At 36.9% G+C, this 17,002-nt stretch overlaps 1 protein-coding gene across 2 annotated transcripts in view; it reads right to left on the reverse strand.

Moving 5' to 3' along the window:
• Window positions 1-17,002, reverse strand: part of LOC124777542 (28S ribosomal protein S7, mitochondrial) — an 84,437-nt gene that overhangs the window by 48,267 nt on the left and 19,168 nt on the right. For both annotated transcript variants that reach the window (XM_047252999.1, XM_047252998.1), the window contains exons 2-3: window positions 15,837-16,022; window positions 15,695-15,758 (exon numbers count right to left, since the gene is read on the reverse strand). In XM_047252999.1, the coding sequence (XP_047108955.1) occupies window positions 15,695-15,758; window positions 15,837-16,022 (250 nt within the window). The remainder of the gene's footprint in view (window positions 1-15,694; window positions 15,759-15,836; window positions 16,023-17,002) is intronic.

A 17,002-nucleotide genomic window follows, 5' to 3' on the forward strand; every position in this document is an offset into this window, starting at 1 on the left:
TTTCATGCATAAACTGAAATTCGTTAATAATCCTCTCATACTACACAGCAGGACAGCTTTGTATCAAATGTGTCGTACATCATTAACAAGTGTTTTCTTTCAAGGATGAAATACAAACAGTAAACTGTGAAGAAGTAGTGAGAGAAATTTTATCACCACCAAAAGTGAATATAAAACAGACTATTTCTTGAGAAAAGAAGTAGAACTGCTCTTGGAAGCTCTATCAAACTTAAACTGACAGCCATTCAATAAGACTCAGGTGGTACAAATGAAGTAAAGATATAATATGTATACTGAAGTATCTTTTTAACTTTGTGTAGCTGTTGTGTAACAATGGTGATAGTAGTGACAGGCACAAGAAGTGATGGTGACTGTTAGACTACCTTTACTGAGTACGAGATTTATCGCATCTGATTAATAAATTAATTTATTTATTGTGCATGCATCACCACCTATACTGCATACTTTCATTAAGCATCCACATGGATGCCTTTGTCATTTACTATGATAAGGTCTGCCACTGCAGGTTGATGATCTTGTATTGTACCACACTCACAGGAATTGCTCTCTTTATATCCCCATTTTCACAGGTTGGTACTATGATGAGAATGGATAAATTTGTTGAACTGGTGCTTGCTTTAGGCAACAAGAAACTACACGCATTGATGATGATTCTGAAATGATGTAGCTGATATCAAACATAGTTAGAAAAAAGTTTTAAGCACCAAATGGCAGCACAGGCAACTACATGCTTATAAATATGTTACAGATACTGTAACAAGAGATTCTTTAATGTTGAAAAGATGATGAATGGGTAGGATGAAACAAGACTAACGAGGTGTTATTTAAAAAATCCAAGATTACAGGGCAAATGAGAGACAACAGGACAGAACACAGACAACCTAACAATGACATGCTACCGGCAGATGATATTTGTAAAACTGAGAGGGGGCAAATGATAGCTTGTAGCTCAGAGATAACCAAAACTGGGAACATAAATGAGACAAAACAGGCACCAACAGATAAAATGTAAGAATGGAGTATGTAGTAAGGTGGAAATAACCATGGAAAAAAGAAACATGTCAAGCCATGTAAAGAATAATAAAATGTAAGTAATGGAAGGAATAATGGTAACCACTCAATATATAGTTTCAGTGTTGAGCAGACAACAAGATTAAAATTCAAAATTATTGAGGCTTTTGTGGCCATTTGTTGACAAACTGCCTATTGGAATCTGTTTTGGGTTCTTCTGCTGAAATTTGTTTGATGATTTTTCCAATACTTTACCAGCACGAGTGGTCAGCATTGTCAAAGCTTCACTCTCCATTGCTGGTAGTGGACTGGACTTGAGCTTGCGGTGCAGTTTATATGTCCCTGTCACGCCAGTGTCCAAGATCTTTTCCTTGGTCATTACCTTTATGGCTCTCCCTTGCTACCTGCAATTGTTGTTTGCCACAGCTTGGGAATCCAGGATCTATTCCCAACAAAGAATTTCCTCAAGCTTGCTGGAAATACTGTCATGTTTGTGGAACTGTACGGCTTCCCAGAACAAGTGAGCATGGAGCTCTTGTCCACAGCAAGAACCTCTGAGTTGGAAAATTTTATTATTTGGTCACTCTCACACAGTGCATGCTCCACCACAGCCAATTTCTGTGTCCCAACCTATGATACAATTTGTGTTCTGTGATCCTGGTGTTGACAGACTATCCAGTAGTTCCAACATAGACTTTTCCACATATACAAGGTATGCAGTATATCTCCGACATTGCTTCTCAGAGAGCTTTCCATGTGTTGCATCTTGTGTCTGAAGTGCTGTGTCTTACATATTCTCAAGGTGAACATATCTGGAGTCCTGTGCTGCAGCAAATGACCATTTTGGGCAGCAAGGGGAGAACCATAGTGATAATGATCAGGGAAAAGCCCTCTGAAATTAGTGCAACAGGTAAATACTATCTGTAGCTGCAAGCTTGACTCCAGTCTGCCACCAACAATGGAGGGCGAAGCTCTGACAATGCCAGCCACTTGTGCTGGCAAAACGTCAGAAAAATTCTGAAGCAAATGTCGGCTGAAGAACCCGAACAGAAGCCAAAAGGCAATTTGTCACTACGCTTTCAGTCACTAAGCTTTCAGACAATGTCCTTTCTACTCTAACAGACAAAATACATACTGGCAGACTATATTATCTTTGTGCTGCCACCCAATTTTGGTCAGGGGTTGTTCTGGTGATGCGAGTGAAAGGAACAAGGAAGATGGGCAGGGGAAGGGAGGAGTGGAGAGAAGAGACAGTAATGGCTGGGTGGTAGAGGCAGCAAGAGAATGGTTTAGGAGTGTGACACCAGCAAGCCAACCCTGGACTCTGGACAAGCAGAAGAAGTTGCACAGAGGCTAAACTGAGGCCCAGCACTTGGGTGGATAGGGAGAAAACATACTCCTCCATCAAAGTGGTCACAACTAATGTTATAGTGTGTTACAAAAAATCACTGCAATTACAACAGTACACATCTAAGAAAGGGAAGATGGAAAGTGAAGGGACAGATAAAGATGGATGAAGACAGACAGACAGAGAGAGAGAGAGAGAGAGAGAGAGAGAGAGAGAGAAATTTACTGTCTACATACATCTATTCATTTTCACTGATTTTCACGTTTAGTTATCGTCTTGGCAATACAAAAACTTATGCAGTGGTTGACTGTAAGCTGGATAATGGTTGTTGTCTCACAAGACACATTGAGGAGAAATAGAATGAGTGATCAGATTGTTATGGACACTTAGCAAATTAAAAATAATTACTCTTGGTGAATCAAGTAAAATACTTTCTACAGGGTACCACTGCCATCAAGGAAAATTTGATCAACACAACCCACACTAGAAAAGCATTGTGTGGTATTCTGTTGTTTTAAGAGGGGTAAGTATGTAATGGCCTTGTCGTACTACTAACCTATTTGTAATTATGGTAAACTTTTATTGTCTCTTATTATGAACCTTTAAAATTACATGACATTGATTGGCTGTCTTAACATGTAACTACAAACTCACAAAGATTTATAAGTCTATACTTTGAGAATATTTTCACTTAAAGTGAACTTTTTATAAATATTAACCATGTGTAAACCTGACTCATTATTTGCTTATTCGATGCATGCTGGCATGGGGTGGTAGATTTGCAACTGTTCAGTAATCTGGAACTTGGTTAATTTTTTATTTTGTCCATCTCAGTTGCATTGATGTAAAACTCAGCAGTAGTGGTTACAGGTTTCGGGCTGACTCGCCCATTTTCAAACCACACACCGTGCTATTAACCTCAGTTGTTCATACAATATTGTTAAAGCAATTGTAATTATTCCAGAGTGTTCAGAGGAAATTTGGGGAGGGAGGGGACGAGAAGGAGGGGCTTATTTTCTCTAGAAACAACATTTAGCACTTCAGTTCACTCTTACCTTAGTTATGAATTTGATAATTGAAATTTACCACTAAAACAAAGTGCCTGTATTTACATGTTGGCCAGGAACCTGTGCAAACTCACCTCGAGCATTTTCCTTCTGAAAATAAATAATTATGCCTCCTAAAATTGATCACCAGTCCTGGAGGGATAAATTTTGAAAATAGTTCTGTTCACTGAACTTGAAATAATTAATAAATTTGTCTTTGTTATTCAAACAGTCAACAGTATATTTGTCCTGACAAGTAAGGCTGCAGCGGAGGAAGTGTCTAAAAAGGCAAACAAAATGAGCCTTAGTGAAGCACCTGGTGAATGTGATCAGTGAGAATGAATTTAAGTTTTATAGTGAGTTCTGCATTTCATCCTTGCTGTGGATGTGGCTAGTGAAAATAGTGTCACAAATAGTGTCACTATTTCAGAACCTGAAGATGAGCTGTATGGTTCAAGTATTCCAGAAAAACTTCTATAAACAAATGTTGAAAATACTGACTTTAACAGAGATCAGTCTAACTGCCATGATCTGTTTGTTATGTTAATTGTGAAACAGTTAGATTAAGGGGAAATGAAGTAGAGAACAAGACTGTCTTCAATGGATAACATCAGAAGTCTTTGGCATCAAGGAATGTTGGTGTTTTGGAAGTAGGCAATGCTGGTGACAATGAAGGTAATATGTGTTTGTTACAGGGTTCTAGAGCACATTCTTAACTCAAACACTGTTATGTTCCTGGAAGAAAACAAGCTTCTTTCAAAGAGTCAGAATGGATTATGGAAAAACAACTAGTGTGAAACAAGGTTGTTTTATTCATACAAGACATCATGCAAACAATAGGTGCTGGTTAACAGGCAGATTCCTTCTTTCTGAAAGGCATTTGACACTGTACTACATCACTGACCAATGTCAAAGATAACATCAAAAAGTGCATCTTCAAAAGTGTGTTATACCAGATGGAGTGTTTCACAAAAATGAAGGTAACATTGACCATATCCTAAGGAAGTGTAACAGAAACTCTAATGTTTTTAATATATAGGGTGTTTCAAAAAGAATATACATATTTTGAACACACATTTATTAAACGTGTAAGACAGAAAACTGTGAAACTTGGGATATGTATTTATGAATCTCTCAAATTTAGATACAGATATTTAATACGTCATCCACCAGCATCAATACTCAAATTCCTCCCATACTCGGGCAAGCATGTCCGTCATCAGCAATGTTACAGCGCTATGAATCCAGTTCGTCACCTCCTCTAGGTTCTGTGGTAAACGTTGTCCTTAACGAAACCCCACAGGAAGAAGTCACAGGGTGTCAAATCTGGTGACCACAGAGACCAGCTGAGAAGTGTTCCTGTTTGTTTGACGATCAATCCAATAGCTCAGTTGAGTTTCATTCAGATATTTACACACTTGTCGTCTCCAGTGAGGGGGTGTCCAGTCTTGTTGAAAAATAAAGTACTCCTCGTTCAGCCTCAGAAACAACCAATTTTGTACACAGCACAATACTGCTGACTGTTAACCATGTTTCCATCAAAGAAGAATGGTCCCTAAACAGATGAGTGGAACATTGCAAAAAACACATTGATTCTGGACGATTCTTGTGCATATTCAGTGTGTGCGGGTGGGTTATGTATGCCACAAATTTGAATATTGTGTTTGTTTGCTTTCCACTGAAGTGGAAAGCTGACTCATCACTGAGTACGATGCGCTGTGCAAAGTGTTATCATTGTCAATAGAATTTGAAGCTCGTCAGAAAATGTCTAATGTTTGCGTAACTTGTACAGCTTCACAACCAACTGACATCTTAAAACACACCAAGTTTTGTTGCTGTAGGCAGTTTAACTCCTGGCTAGTATGACAAGTTGACTTTCACAATTAATTTAGTGGGATCCGCTTCAGCTGTACTAATATTTATCCAAAGCAAGACTGGTTTTGAGATTTTAAAATCCCACCTTCAAGTGTATGAAACTGTAACATAAGAGAGGAGGAACGTAATGGAAAGTATGTGTAAAGACCAAAAGAGCAGACAGCTGAAACAAGGTGACTTACTTATTGTATACAGTAATACATAACATGCAGTTGAGTCAATCAGTATAAGAGTTCCAATCATTACATGCGGGCAGAACTAGAAAAAATAAAAAAGGGAAGGCCCAATAATCAAACTGATCTAAAAATGTAACATATTCAGTGTGTGCGGGTGGGTTATGTATGCCACAAATTTGAATATTGTGTTTGTTTACTTTCCACTGAAGTGGAAAGCTGACTCATCACTGAGTACGATGCGCTGTGCAAAGTGTTATCATTGTCAATAGTGTGTGTGTGTGTGTGTGTGTGTGTGTGTGTGTGTGTGTGTGTATATATATATATATATATATATATATATACTGGACTGATTACAATATTTCATTTAATGACATAATAGAATATGAACGAGCTTTGGTACACTGATAGGCTAAATAACTCTCAAGCGTGTAACAATTTGTGACTTTTTAGGCAATAAGGCAATGGTATGCAGGTAACCTGAATGAACAAAGGATAAAAAACAGTGGTAAAAATTAATGGTAATATAAACCATCAGAAAGAAATTTTCACTCTGCAGTGGAGTGTGCATCGATATGAAACTTCCTGGCGAATTAGAAATGCGTGCTGGACCGAGACTCGAACTTTGCCTTTCGTTGGCAAGAGCTCTACTGAATGAGCTACCCAAGCACAACTTACAACTTATCCTCACAGCTTTACTGGCGCAGGCATAGCTGTAAGAAGAGGTCATCAATCATGCTTGGTTAACTCAGTTGGTAGAGCACTTGCCCATGAAAGACAAAAGCCCTGAGATTGACTCTTGGTATGGCACACAGTTTTAATTTGCCAGGAAATATAAACCACGTTAAGTAAAGCATCACATTCATGATACATTATGGGCTAAGTGACAAAAATAAAAATAAAATACACAAAAACCATCACCAATCTAAAATGGGTGTAGTAATGTAAGCATCAAAATAACACACAAGAATGATCAAGTTGGAACCCATACATTTCACAAAGGACGGCTAAGAGAAGCAACTAAATGAATGGGAGAAAAAGTAAATCTGCAACTTACAGATTAGTAAAAAAATATGTGCTGCGATAGGTAACTAGAAAATGGTAGATAGGCCAATCATTATTCCTTTGTATAATATATGGCACCAACATGATCTTTTTTATGCATTGTTTCAATGCTTTCATTTTAGACTTGTGACGGTTTTTATATATTTTATTTTTGTCACTTGAACCAATAATGTATCATACATGTGAAGATTTACTTAGGATGGTTTATATTACCATTAATTTTTATCACTGATCTCACTCTTTTTATACCTTGTTCATTCATTTTACCTGTGACCATCACCTTAAAACATCACATATTGTCACATGCTTGAAAGTTATTTGGCCTATCGGAGTAGCAGAGCTCATTCATATTTTATTATGTCCTTAAAAGTAGTATAGTAAGTGCTTGGACCAGTCACTCCAGATTTTCTATATCATTGCTGATAACATCAGTTTATTTGCTTTGCACAGTTGGCACCCACACTCACCATGCTTCCACACCTCTGGCGTAGCCCTCCACTAAGTAGTAGTTGACGTTCCTACCATGGTTCTGCCCAGTGGTGGACAGTGTGAGTACTGTGTTTGTTCTCTACTTCTGTTTACTTCATCCCCTCCCCCCCCCCCCCCCCCCTTTGCAAGTGTTACATTTTTAGTTGATTTGATTATTGGGCTCTCCCCTTCTTTTTTTCTAGTCTCGCCTATATGCAATGATTGGAACTCTTGTACTGACTGGCCCAACCACGTCATTTATTACCAGATACAATAAGTCACCCACCTTGATTTGGCAGTCTAACCTTTTGCTGTTTACACGTATTTCACATTATATTTCTTGTTTCCTCTCCTTTATATATTACAGTTTATACACCTGATGATGGGATTTTAAAATCTCAAAACCCATCATAGTTTGAATAAATGTTAGTACAACTGAAGCGGATCTCTCTAAATTAATTATCAGGCCTCTCATTTGCAGATGTTCTATGTATCAAATTCTGTGAGTTGATTTTGTATGAGTATGCTGGAAAGCAGTTTGAATTTGTGTAACATTTTTGATGGAAACACAAGGGCTGCCTGGATTCTTCCCTTTACACACACATCCTGTACCTACAAACTGTCAGTACCTTCTGTGAATGTTCCAGCCATTTGGAGGCTCAGTTTGGTAACTCAGTCTGAAATGTCTCTGCATGTAATCAAGGAATTACACTTTGCAAACTCAAGAACACAAAATGATTTTTGCTGTAAGGTAGCCATTTTGCAACATGTGATAGTAACCAAGCAAACAGAAGACAACCAACATCTAGCAGCAATGAATATAAACTAAACAATGTATTTGTTCCTCCAATAACTGAGCCGTGATGCAGCAATCAATATCTCGACACACAATACTTTGTAATATGTACAGGGTTATTATAATTAAAGTTTAACTTTCAAAACACTGTAGAAGTAACACCACTGGTCAGAATGACATCAAATTGCAATGGAATATTGTTGGAGGAGGAGGAAAACATACAGCAGAAGAAGAAGAAGAAGAAGAAGGAAAAAAGAAAAAGTAAGAAAATTGATCAATAGATGGCGCTGTACGTGACAGAATACGTAAATGAAAAAATGTGTCATGTCTGCATGACCCACTGAAGTTTGTATAAACATGCCGGGTACACAGCTTTTCCTCCTTTCCCGTCTGTGACGTTCACCATAACTGTCTCAATGCAGGATTGCACTCTGCTTGTAAAGCTGTATTAAAAGATTGATGACTGTGCACATGTGGCTCTGCAGAAGTTCTGGACATGGAAGGGTTTGAAAAAAGGTGTTGTGGAACTAAATTTCCGATCCATTGATCCAGTTTGGGTGTCTTTTAGCTTATGAATTACAGATACTTAAAAACACATAAAAATTAGTGCAAGAACTGTGAAATTAACAGTGACTAAATAAAAACAGCTACACAGAAAAACACCGTGTCAACTGTTGGTCACTGACGAGTGCTACCAGTTGAGTTGCAGTCTAGCATTGTACAATTATTTACACGGCAGCTTTAAATGGAAAACTACTTATTAGGATTAATTAATAATTTTCACTTATAATGAATCCATACAAACTAATGAATACTGCAGCATTTTGTAGGGTTTGTGTTCCCAATGCATAGGATAACATTGTAAAACATAGCTAAGTTAATCAGGAGGATATATCAAACATGGTGCTCACGTATGAATGAGCTGGCTTTAATTATGATTTTGTGTGTGGAAAATACAACTTCAGTTTGTGTGGCACATTGGCTGCACAGTTATGGAGACTTGCCAATTTCAGCAACTGTGTTGTATTACAATACATAGCAAATTTCACAAGACTAATCACTGCACTTAGAGAAAATTCCAGGGCAGTCAACTCTTGGAATTTTACACGTATGTGATGAGCTGAAATAATTTAACCATTTTACAACTTATGCTAGATTAAATTCTGCTCTACCTTACAGAGTTGATATGAAAAGTACCCAAAGGTGGGATCAGCTTTTTTGAACCGCCTAAACGGTGTTGCAAGTAGAGTCCCAGCTATCACACTCTACAGCCACTCCTGAAAGTGTACCCTCATTTGCAAGTAATTGATAAAAAGAAATTACGAATGTCACATGATGACTAGAACTTTACAAATATTAGTATCATGCAGAGTGGCAGCATAGTGTAATGGTTAAGGTATATGGAGCCAGATGAGGGTTTGAATCCTGTCAAATGCTATGAATTTTTTTATTTTTAAGTAACTCTGGTCAGTGTTTTTGTTCAATTACTTGGTTTAAATGTAATTTTTTCCATTTCTAAATGTTTGTCAAGTCACTTTAGCCATCTTATTAACTTTTTCATTTGCTTTAATTTTTCTTCCAATCATTTAATATTTCTGTCCATGTGATTTTTATCGTTTTTATGTACTGGTTGCAATTTAATTTCTTCCATTTTATCATCTTATATTTCTGTAAATAAGTTATACAAAACTGCAACCAGTCACTTGTTTGAATAATTATGTTTTATTCCATGAATCGGTTTTCGAACCTTTTCAGGTTCATCTTCAGATGGTTTCAGGAAGTTACATCATTATTGCTAGCATAATGCTGGGTGCTGGCTCTATGATAAAAAGATGGAACACACTTTAATGTATCACCATGACTATAGCTTATCTGTCGATACAGATGTAAATTTAGTTTTTTACTTACTGCGACAGTATAGGCGGCTTTTCTCAGTTAGTGTCCATCTGTCTGCCTCCATTATGATGTCCAGTTGTTATATCACTACGCACACTTCCACGCAAACTATATTAATTTACACTCTGACAGGGAAACTTTTCCAGCATACAGCATGTGCTTTACAACTATTGCTTGTAACAAAGATCTTGACAGAAAGATATGGCATAGGCGTACTTTGCACAGAGATGTAATTTGTTCTTCTTTACATGTGTTAAAGTCGACATAAGGGCAAATATTTTAATCAGACTGGCGATAACACGAGACTACAAAATAAAATAAATACTGTTTAGTTCAGCTAAAGGTATATGTATAAAAGTTATAGTGATTGTAATGGACTAAAGCTGTTTGTATGGCTGGCTGTACACTTTATATTTTAAAAAAACCATGAACAAAAGTTCTTTAACTGTTAACTTACTTTTATTCTAACATTAAAGTGATCAGGAATATTGGTAAAGGCACAGCTAGAAGTAATATGTATAAAAGTACTGATTTATATTAGGGATAGAGGGCTTTGACATTTAGAAATATAGTACAGGTTTTATTCTGTGGTAGGATATTACATTGACACCGGTGTAGTTAGGATGTAAGGAGAGGGAGGGGGGTCGTTGGGGGCTGCTTTATTACAAACGCTATGTTGATGACACTCTCATTCTGTTCAATGGAACAACAGAAGAAATAGATAATCTAGCCAAATAACTTAATAAAATTCACAATAAAATTCAATTCACAGTAGACTAAGAAACACCAGAAGGCATTAACTATCTTGATCTAACAATCTCAAATAAAAACCAAAAGCATAAATTTCAAATTTTCAGAAAGCCAACAACCACCAATATTACCATACACAAATCCTCTTGCCATCCAGACCAACATAAAAAAGCATTCTTCAGAACAATGGTTAATCACATGCTTAAAATCCCGATTGACACAAGTGAAAGACAAAAAGAAACAGAAATTATTAAATAAATTGCCTGGGTACAATGCTGCAATAATAGATAAACTACTCCATACACCAAAATTAAATCAATCAACTGCTGAACAACCATCCACAAACAAGAAGACAACATTTATAAGTCTGCCTTTCCTAGGGAAGATTTCTCACCAAATTGCCAACCTCTTCAAGACATACAACATAAAAATAAGTTTCATCACCAACAACAACATACAAAATAAAATCATACACAGCACCAACACCACTATACAACAGTATCAAAGGTCAGGTGTGTACAAGTTCATTTGCAACTCATGTCCAAGCTTCTACGTTGGACAAACTGGTAGAAGCTTCACAATAAGATTTAAAGAACACATAGATGCACTCTGTCTTAACTACCTGAAAAGTCCAGCTTTGCCTCACATCTTGCCCAACACAATCATTCTGCAAACAACATAGAACAGAATCTCCAAATACTCCACTTTGCCAACAATGGCACAACACTTGACCTTCTTGAAGAAACTGAAATATTTATCTACACAAATACAGCACCTGACTACCTACTCAATGATCAAATTGAACTGAGAGACAAATTTTTCCTTCAGAACTTTGAAGATCTACTAGTTCAAAACAAATAACCACTCAACGAATGCTACCCCCCCCCCCCCCCCTCTTTACATCCTAACTACACCGGTGTCAATGTAATATCCCACCACAGAATAAAACCTGTACTATATTACTAAATGTTAAAGCCCTCTACTGCTAACATAAATCAGTACTTTTATACATATTACTTCTAGCTGGAACAAACAGAAGCTGCCTTTACCAATATTCCAGATTACTTTAATGTTAGAATAAAAAATAAGTCAACAGTTAAAGGATCACTTTAATGTTAGAATAAAAAATAAGTCAACAGTTAAAGGACTTTTGTTCATGGTTTTTTAAAATATAAAGTGTACAGCCATACAAACAGCTTTAGTCCATTACAATCACTATAACTTTTATACATATACCTTTAGCTGAAATAAACAGAATCTACTCTTGCTAATACTCCAGATCATGTTAACATAACAACAGAAATAAGTCAACAATTCATCTGAAGGTTTGTTTTTAATTTAAATTTACATATAAAGGTTCTAGTCTAACAGATAGCTGCATCTCACTGCAGATACAATAACTCAGTATCATTGATTCCTGGGTATTCATGTTAATGCCAATCACGTTTAAAAAAATGCTAAAAACTGCCTGTATTATATGTAATATACAAATAAAAATAAGATATCAGATCACCTGAAGTTTGTTCTTGTAGTAATTTATCGCCAGTCTGATTAAAATATTTGCCCTTATATCGACTTTAATACATGTGAAGAAGAACAAATTACATCTCTGTGCAAAGTACGCCTATGCCATATCTTTCTGTCAAGATCTTTGTTACAAGCAACAGTTGTAAAGCACGTGCTGTATGCTGGAAACGTTTTGCTGTCAGAGTGTAAATTAATATAGTTTGCGTGGAAGTGTGTGTAGTGATATAACAACTGGACATTATAATGGAGGCAGACAGATGGACACTAACCGAGAAAAGCCGCCTATACTGTCGTAGTAAGTAAAAAACTAAATTTACATCCATATCGACAGATAAGCTATAGTTATGGTGATACATTAAAGTGTGTTCCATCTTTTTGTCATAGATCCAGCACCCAGAATTATGCTAGCAATAATGATGTAACTTCCTGAAACTATCTGAAGATGAACCTGAAAAGGTTCGAAAACTGGTTGATGGAATAAAACACAATTATTCAAAAAAGTGACTGGTTGCAGTTTCGTACAACTTATTTACTTTCAATATACAGTCACGGTTCTAAAATATCTGTAATGGATAAGCACAAACATTATTTCACATTGCACAAAACCCATTGCTTCATACCACAAATTATTAATTGCTTCGTCAAAACTTGCAATAAAGTTGGCTCACATCTGTTTCTCCTATACCAATTTGTCCTACACAATCTGTTCAGTTCCTTTATGACCCTCTCACTGGTGTTCCCTATGGACAATATGGTGAAATCTTGAAATGTCTCATTCCATAGTATTCCCACATTTCCTCTAAATTGTGCATTGTAAATTGAGGACCACTGTCCAACAATAACATGCCAGGCTTCCCCACTTGCACAAAATAGTCCTTTTCTTTCTTCTTTATCAAGACCCCTGAAATATATCTGTTGCAGTAACCCCAGAAATATACCTGTTGTGGCCTTCATCAATGCAGTTGAGCAGGTGGCTCTCAAACTGCCTCCGAGTGAAATCGAAGTTGTCCAACGAGATACATGCAGGTCGTTCACTAAGCATTGTGGTGTTGCCAGCAGATAAGGGGACTGCTACCATCATGCTACAGAAGGCAGACTATGATAGCACAGTTTGACAACTTCTGGATTCCAGAATGAGATTTTCACTCTGCACCGAGTGTGCGCTGATATGAAACTTCCTGGCAGATTAAAACTGTGTGCTGGACCAAGACTCGAACTCGGGACCTTTGCTTTCGCGGTGAAGTGCTCTACCATCTGAGCTACCCAAGCACGACTCACGCCCCGTACTCACAACTTTACTTCTGCCAGTACCTCGTCTCTTACCTTCCAAACTTTACAGAAGCAATTTTGTAGTTCACATAGTCTTTGAAGTTCAGTATGATGGTAGATTAACAGGCCACAATGCAAACAAAGATGTATAAGAAGCAATCAAATGAAAATGAGACAGGACGGAATAAAAATTCGCCAGCTGCTAGTAAGACACACACACACTGAGGGATCTGTACAAACTTAATTAGGTATACGGACTGTTTATCCATTAGCAGAATCAATCAAGAACTTTGATGATTTTTGTCTGTTATCAATATTGATACTGGCAAGATATTGGCCCTAGGCATACCAACACTTTCAAGAATGTTTTAATTTCAAATTTGAAGTAGAATAAAAGAAATGTTTTTTGTGAATTATAATTAAAAATTAACAATTTCCTATTTTTTCTCTTTACTTGTACTGTGAAACCTATCTTCTTGCCAAATTTCATTATTCTATGTCATGAGGAAGTACCCTGTACATTTTACTGAGTGAGTCTGCGAGTAACCAAATATGTGACATAAATGGCCATACCTTTTGATTGCACAAACTTAGAATATTTTCATTTTTACGCCTTCAAAGTACTGTAGACCACAGTATGTGACATAAATTTCAACTTGAAATATCAACCAGTTCCTGAGAAAATGGGGTCAGATATAGATACAGAAAGTCTGATAACAAATGACATTTTTTTCATGTGATATAATTACAAGTTAACAATTTCAGGATTTTTCCTTTGGTTGTAGTGTCAAATCTTGCTTCTTGGCAAATTTCAGGATCTATGTCAACAGGAAGTACAGTTTTAAAAATTTGGACATACATACATACATAGATACATACATCATATGTACATACAGACAGACAAAAGGGCAGTTAAGTGATCCTATTAAGGATTCATTTTTTCTGACTGAAGTACAGAACCCTAAAAAGTAAGTAAACTGTTTACTGTTTCAAACATAATCACCATAAATGTTAACACATTTAATCTACTGTGGGACAAGATGACACTAGTTTCATGGAAAAATGTTTGTGGTTGCCCACGACACCATGATTGTACCCAAGCATGAAGCTCTTTGTCTGAAGCAAATGGACAAATGTCATTCTTCAGGGCTCCAAAAATATGGAAATCGCATGGGGAGCAATTGGGACTGTATGGCTGATGTGTAGGAGCTCTCCAGCAAAATTACTGCAGTGCACTTGGAACAACCTAGGCAACAGGCGGGTGGGCATTATCCCGTCATCCTTCAACATTCATGGGCGTTAGGACTTGATCGCTCACTGGCTTTTTTGGAACATGACACCACAATTAATGCACAGCGCTACGTGGACGCTTTGCAAAAACAGAAGAGCACCATGACGTCCAAAGGCCCAAGAATGTTGAAGGACAGCATCATTCTGTTGCAGGATAATATTCACTCACGTGTTGCCAAGGTTATTTCAACTAATTTTGAAGTTTCGCTGGAAAAAACTTATACATCCACCATACAGTCAAGATCCTTGACCATGTAATTTCCATATATCTGGACTCCTGAAGAAAGATATTCACGGCCGTCAATTTGATTTGGACGAAGAGGTGGTCACCTGGCTGCAAACAGGGTTGTGTAGGCAATCATAAACATTTTTATGTGAAGGCATTGACCATCTTGTCTCACAATGGTGATTACTTTTGAAATATAAATTTTGAAAACAGTATTGGCAAAGCAGTGACTTGATTAGATAATTTGAAATAACAATCAGTCTTGATCACTATTATTATTAAAAAGTCTCATGTAATGGTAAATGGTTTTTATCCTATCTAGATCATCATCAGTCCATGTCTCATAAGGAGCACTGACAAGTTTCAGAAGACACCTCTGGCAGCTTGAGCAGTTTACTCTTATTCCTCCCTAACCCCCCCCCCCCCCCCCCCCCCGAATTTGTTGCATTTTCATTTGACTGCCCGTTATACTTACAGCAGAGATCATTCTACAGAGATTACAAAACAGGTGACAGAGTAGATAGTTTTACTGTAGGTAAGCCACAAAACAATCGCTAGAAATGATATGTTTATATCAGGGAAATGCTGTTGGTGTTCCTAAGCTCTGTATATGTTGGTCGGATGTTCTACAGTAATGCACACAGCTGGACAAGCCTAAGTTTGTCTTGGTCATGTATGATGCACAGTGATGAACAGTATTCAAAATTAAATTGAAATTATAAGTTTACTCTGACCGGTGATTGAATTAATTGCTAGCTTACAGAGAGCAAAATCAGTCACGACATGACAGGGCAATATATGACCTCCTTGGAGGAAAAATATTATTTCATGCAAGTGCTAGAAGGAGCCGTTATATTAGCATTTAGTTAATAAACTCAACATTTGCATTCTTTTAATAAACACAAAGTCGAATTCTTCCAAATTTTTACATACCTTTTGTACCAGCTCTCGGGCCAAAGCTTTCCGTCCTGATTTCATAACATGATTTGTAAATTTCCTGCAAATCATAATGCAATAATGTATTCACAACAGATTAAATAAATAAATATACAGTGAAAAACTGTTGTTTATTTACCTCACAATATCATCATGAAAAACAGACGAAGTCTGATCATTTAGGGCGGCTTTCACAGGTAAATGTGAGAGCTTCTGGGCTTCTCCTTCTTCTATTAATCTATTCTGTTCATTCTGCTTAAATACAGGGTCAATAAAATATGGTGCGTATGAACTAAACGATGCTTGTTTCACAACATTACAGCATCTGGAAGACATGAATACACTCATTAAAAAAAAACACCCACACAAAATGACAGAATAAAAAGTAATTGCTAAAATGGTTTTAACAATATGTCCAAATGGTGATGTGTGGAAACAGATTTGATTTCACCTCCAACAAGGTTAGATTTGAAAACCCTACATGTGGATAAAAACAAATAAAAATTGGCTTGTTCAGCAACATACAAAATTACAGAACATCTGTACCTGAGATACTGCTATTGCAGGCAGAAAAGATATGCCATGAGTTAGCTAAAGACTGATCACAATCTTGATTTGAGAAAGCAAATTGGCCATATCCCTTTCAAAGGAATAATCACAGCAATTTCCTCAAGCAATGTAAAGAAAACCACGGAATACCCATCTGATCAGGAAATCAAACTTATGCCCTTCCTAATGTGACAGTATCTCTAGTGTTTTACTCTGTGTTGCTTTGCTCAGTGTAGTTGTTGCAGGAGTGAATTATAATTTGCTCTCCTTGCCAGTCTTTACGTTTGTGTTGTCTGTTATTTGGAGTTAAATTTAAAAATAACCATCCTTTATTTTCTAAATTTGTATGTGATATATTATTATTATTGTAAATGACTAATCAAATTTATGTCGAATGGGCATCAAATCTCATTAAAACATTTACACAAGGCTTTTGGGTGCCTCTACTAACATTAACACTATGATTCACAGCTCAAAAAGCAGGACAATCAATGGCACACAGTAAATGAAAACCTGTGCATGAAGTTTGTATGCATCCAGGTGGCTATGAAAATGATGTAACACCAGAATATGAACAAGTTAACCAAGAAGCTCAGTCCTACATGTTTTTTCCTTAGAAATCTTTCCCCTTGCTGATCTGCAGGCAGGATTGTATGGATAGTTTCAGTCAATACTGCCCTGTGGCAAAATCTTCTGGTTACTGAACTATGGCAAAGTCTTCTGGGGCAAGGCTGCCAAGGTGACAAAAGTATTTAT

This window comes from Schistocerca piceifrons, chromosome 2 (genome assembly GCF_021461385.2).
Source record: "Schistocerca piceifrons isolate TAMUIC-IGC-003096 chromosome 2, iqSchPice1.1, whole genome shotgun sequence".
Taxonomy (NCBI): Eukaryota; Metazoa; Arthropoda; class Insecta; order Orthoptera; family Acrididae; genus Schistocerca; species Schistocerca piceifrons.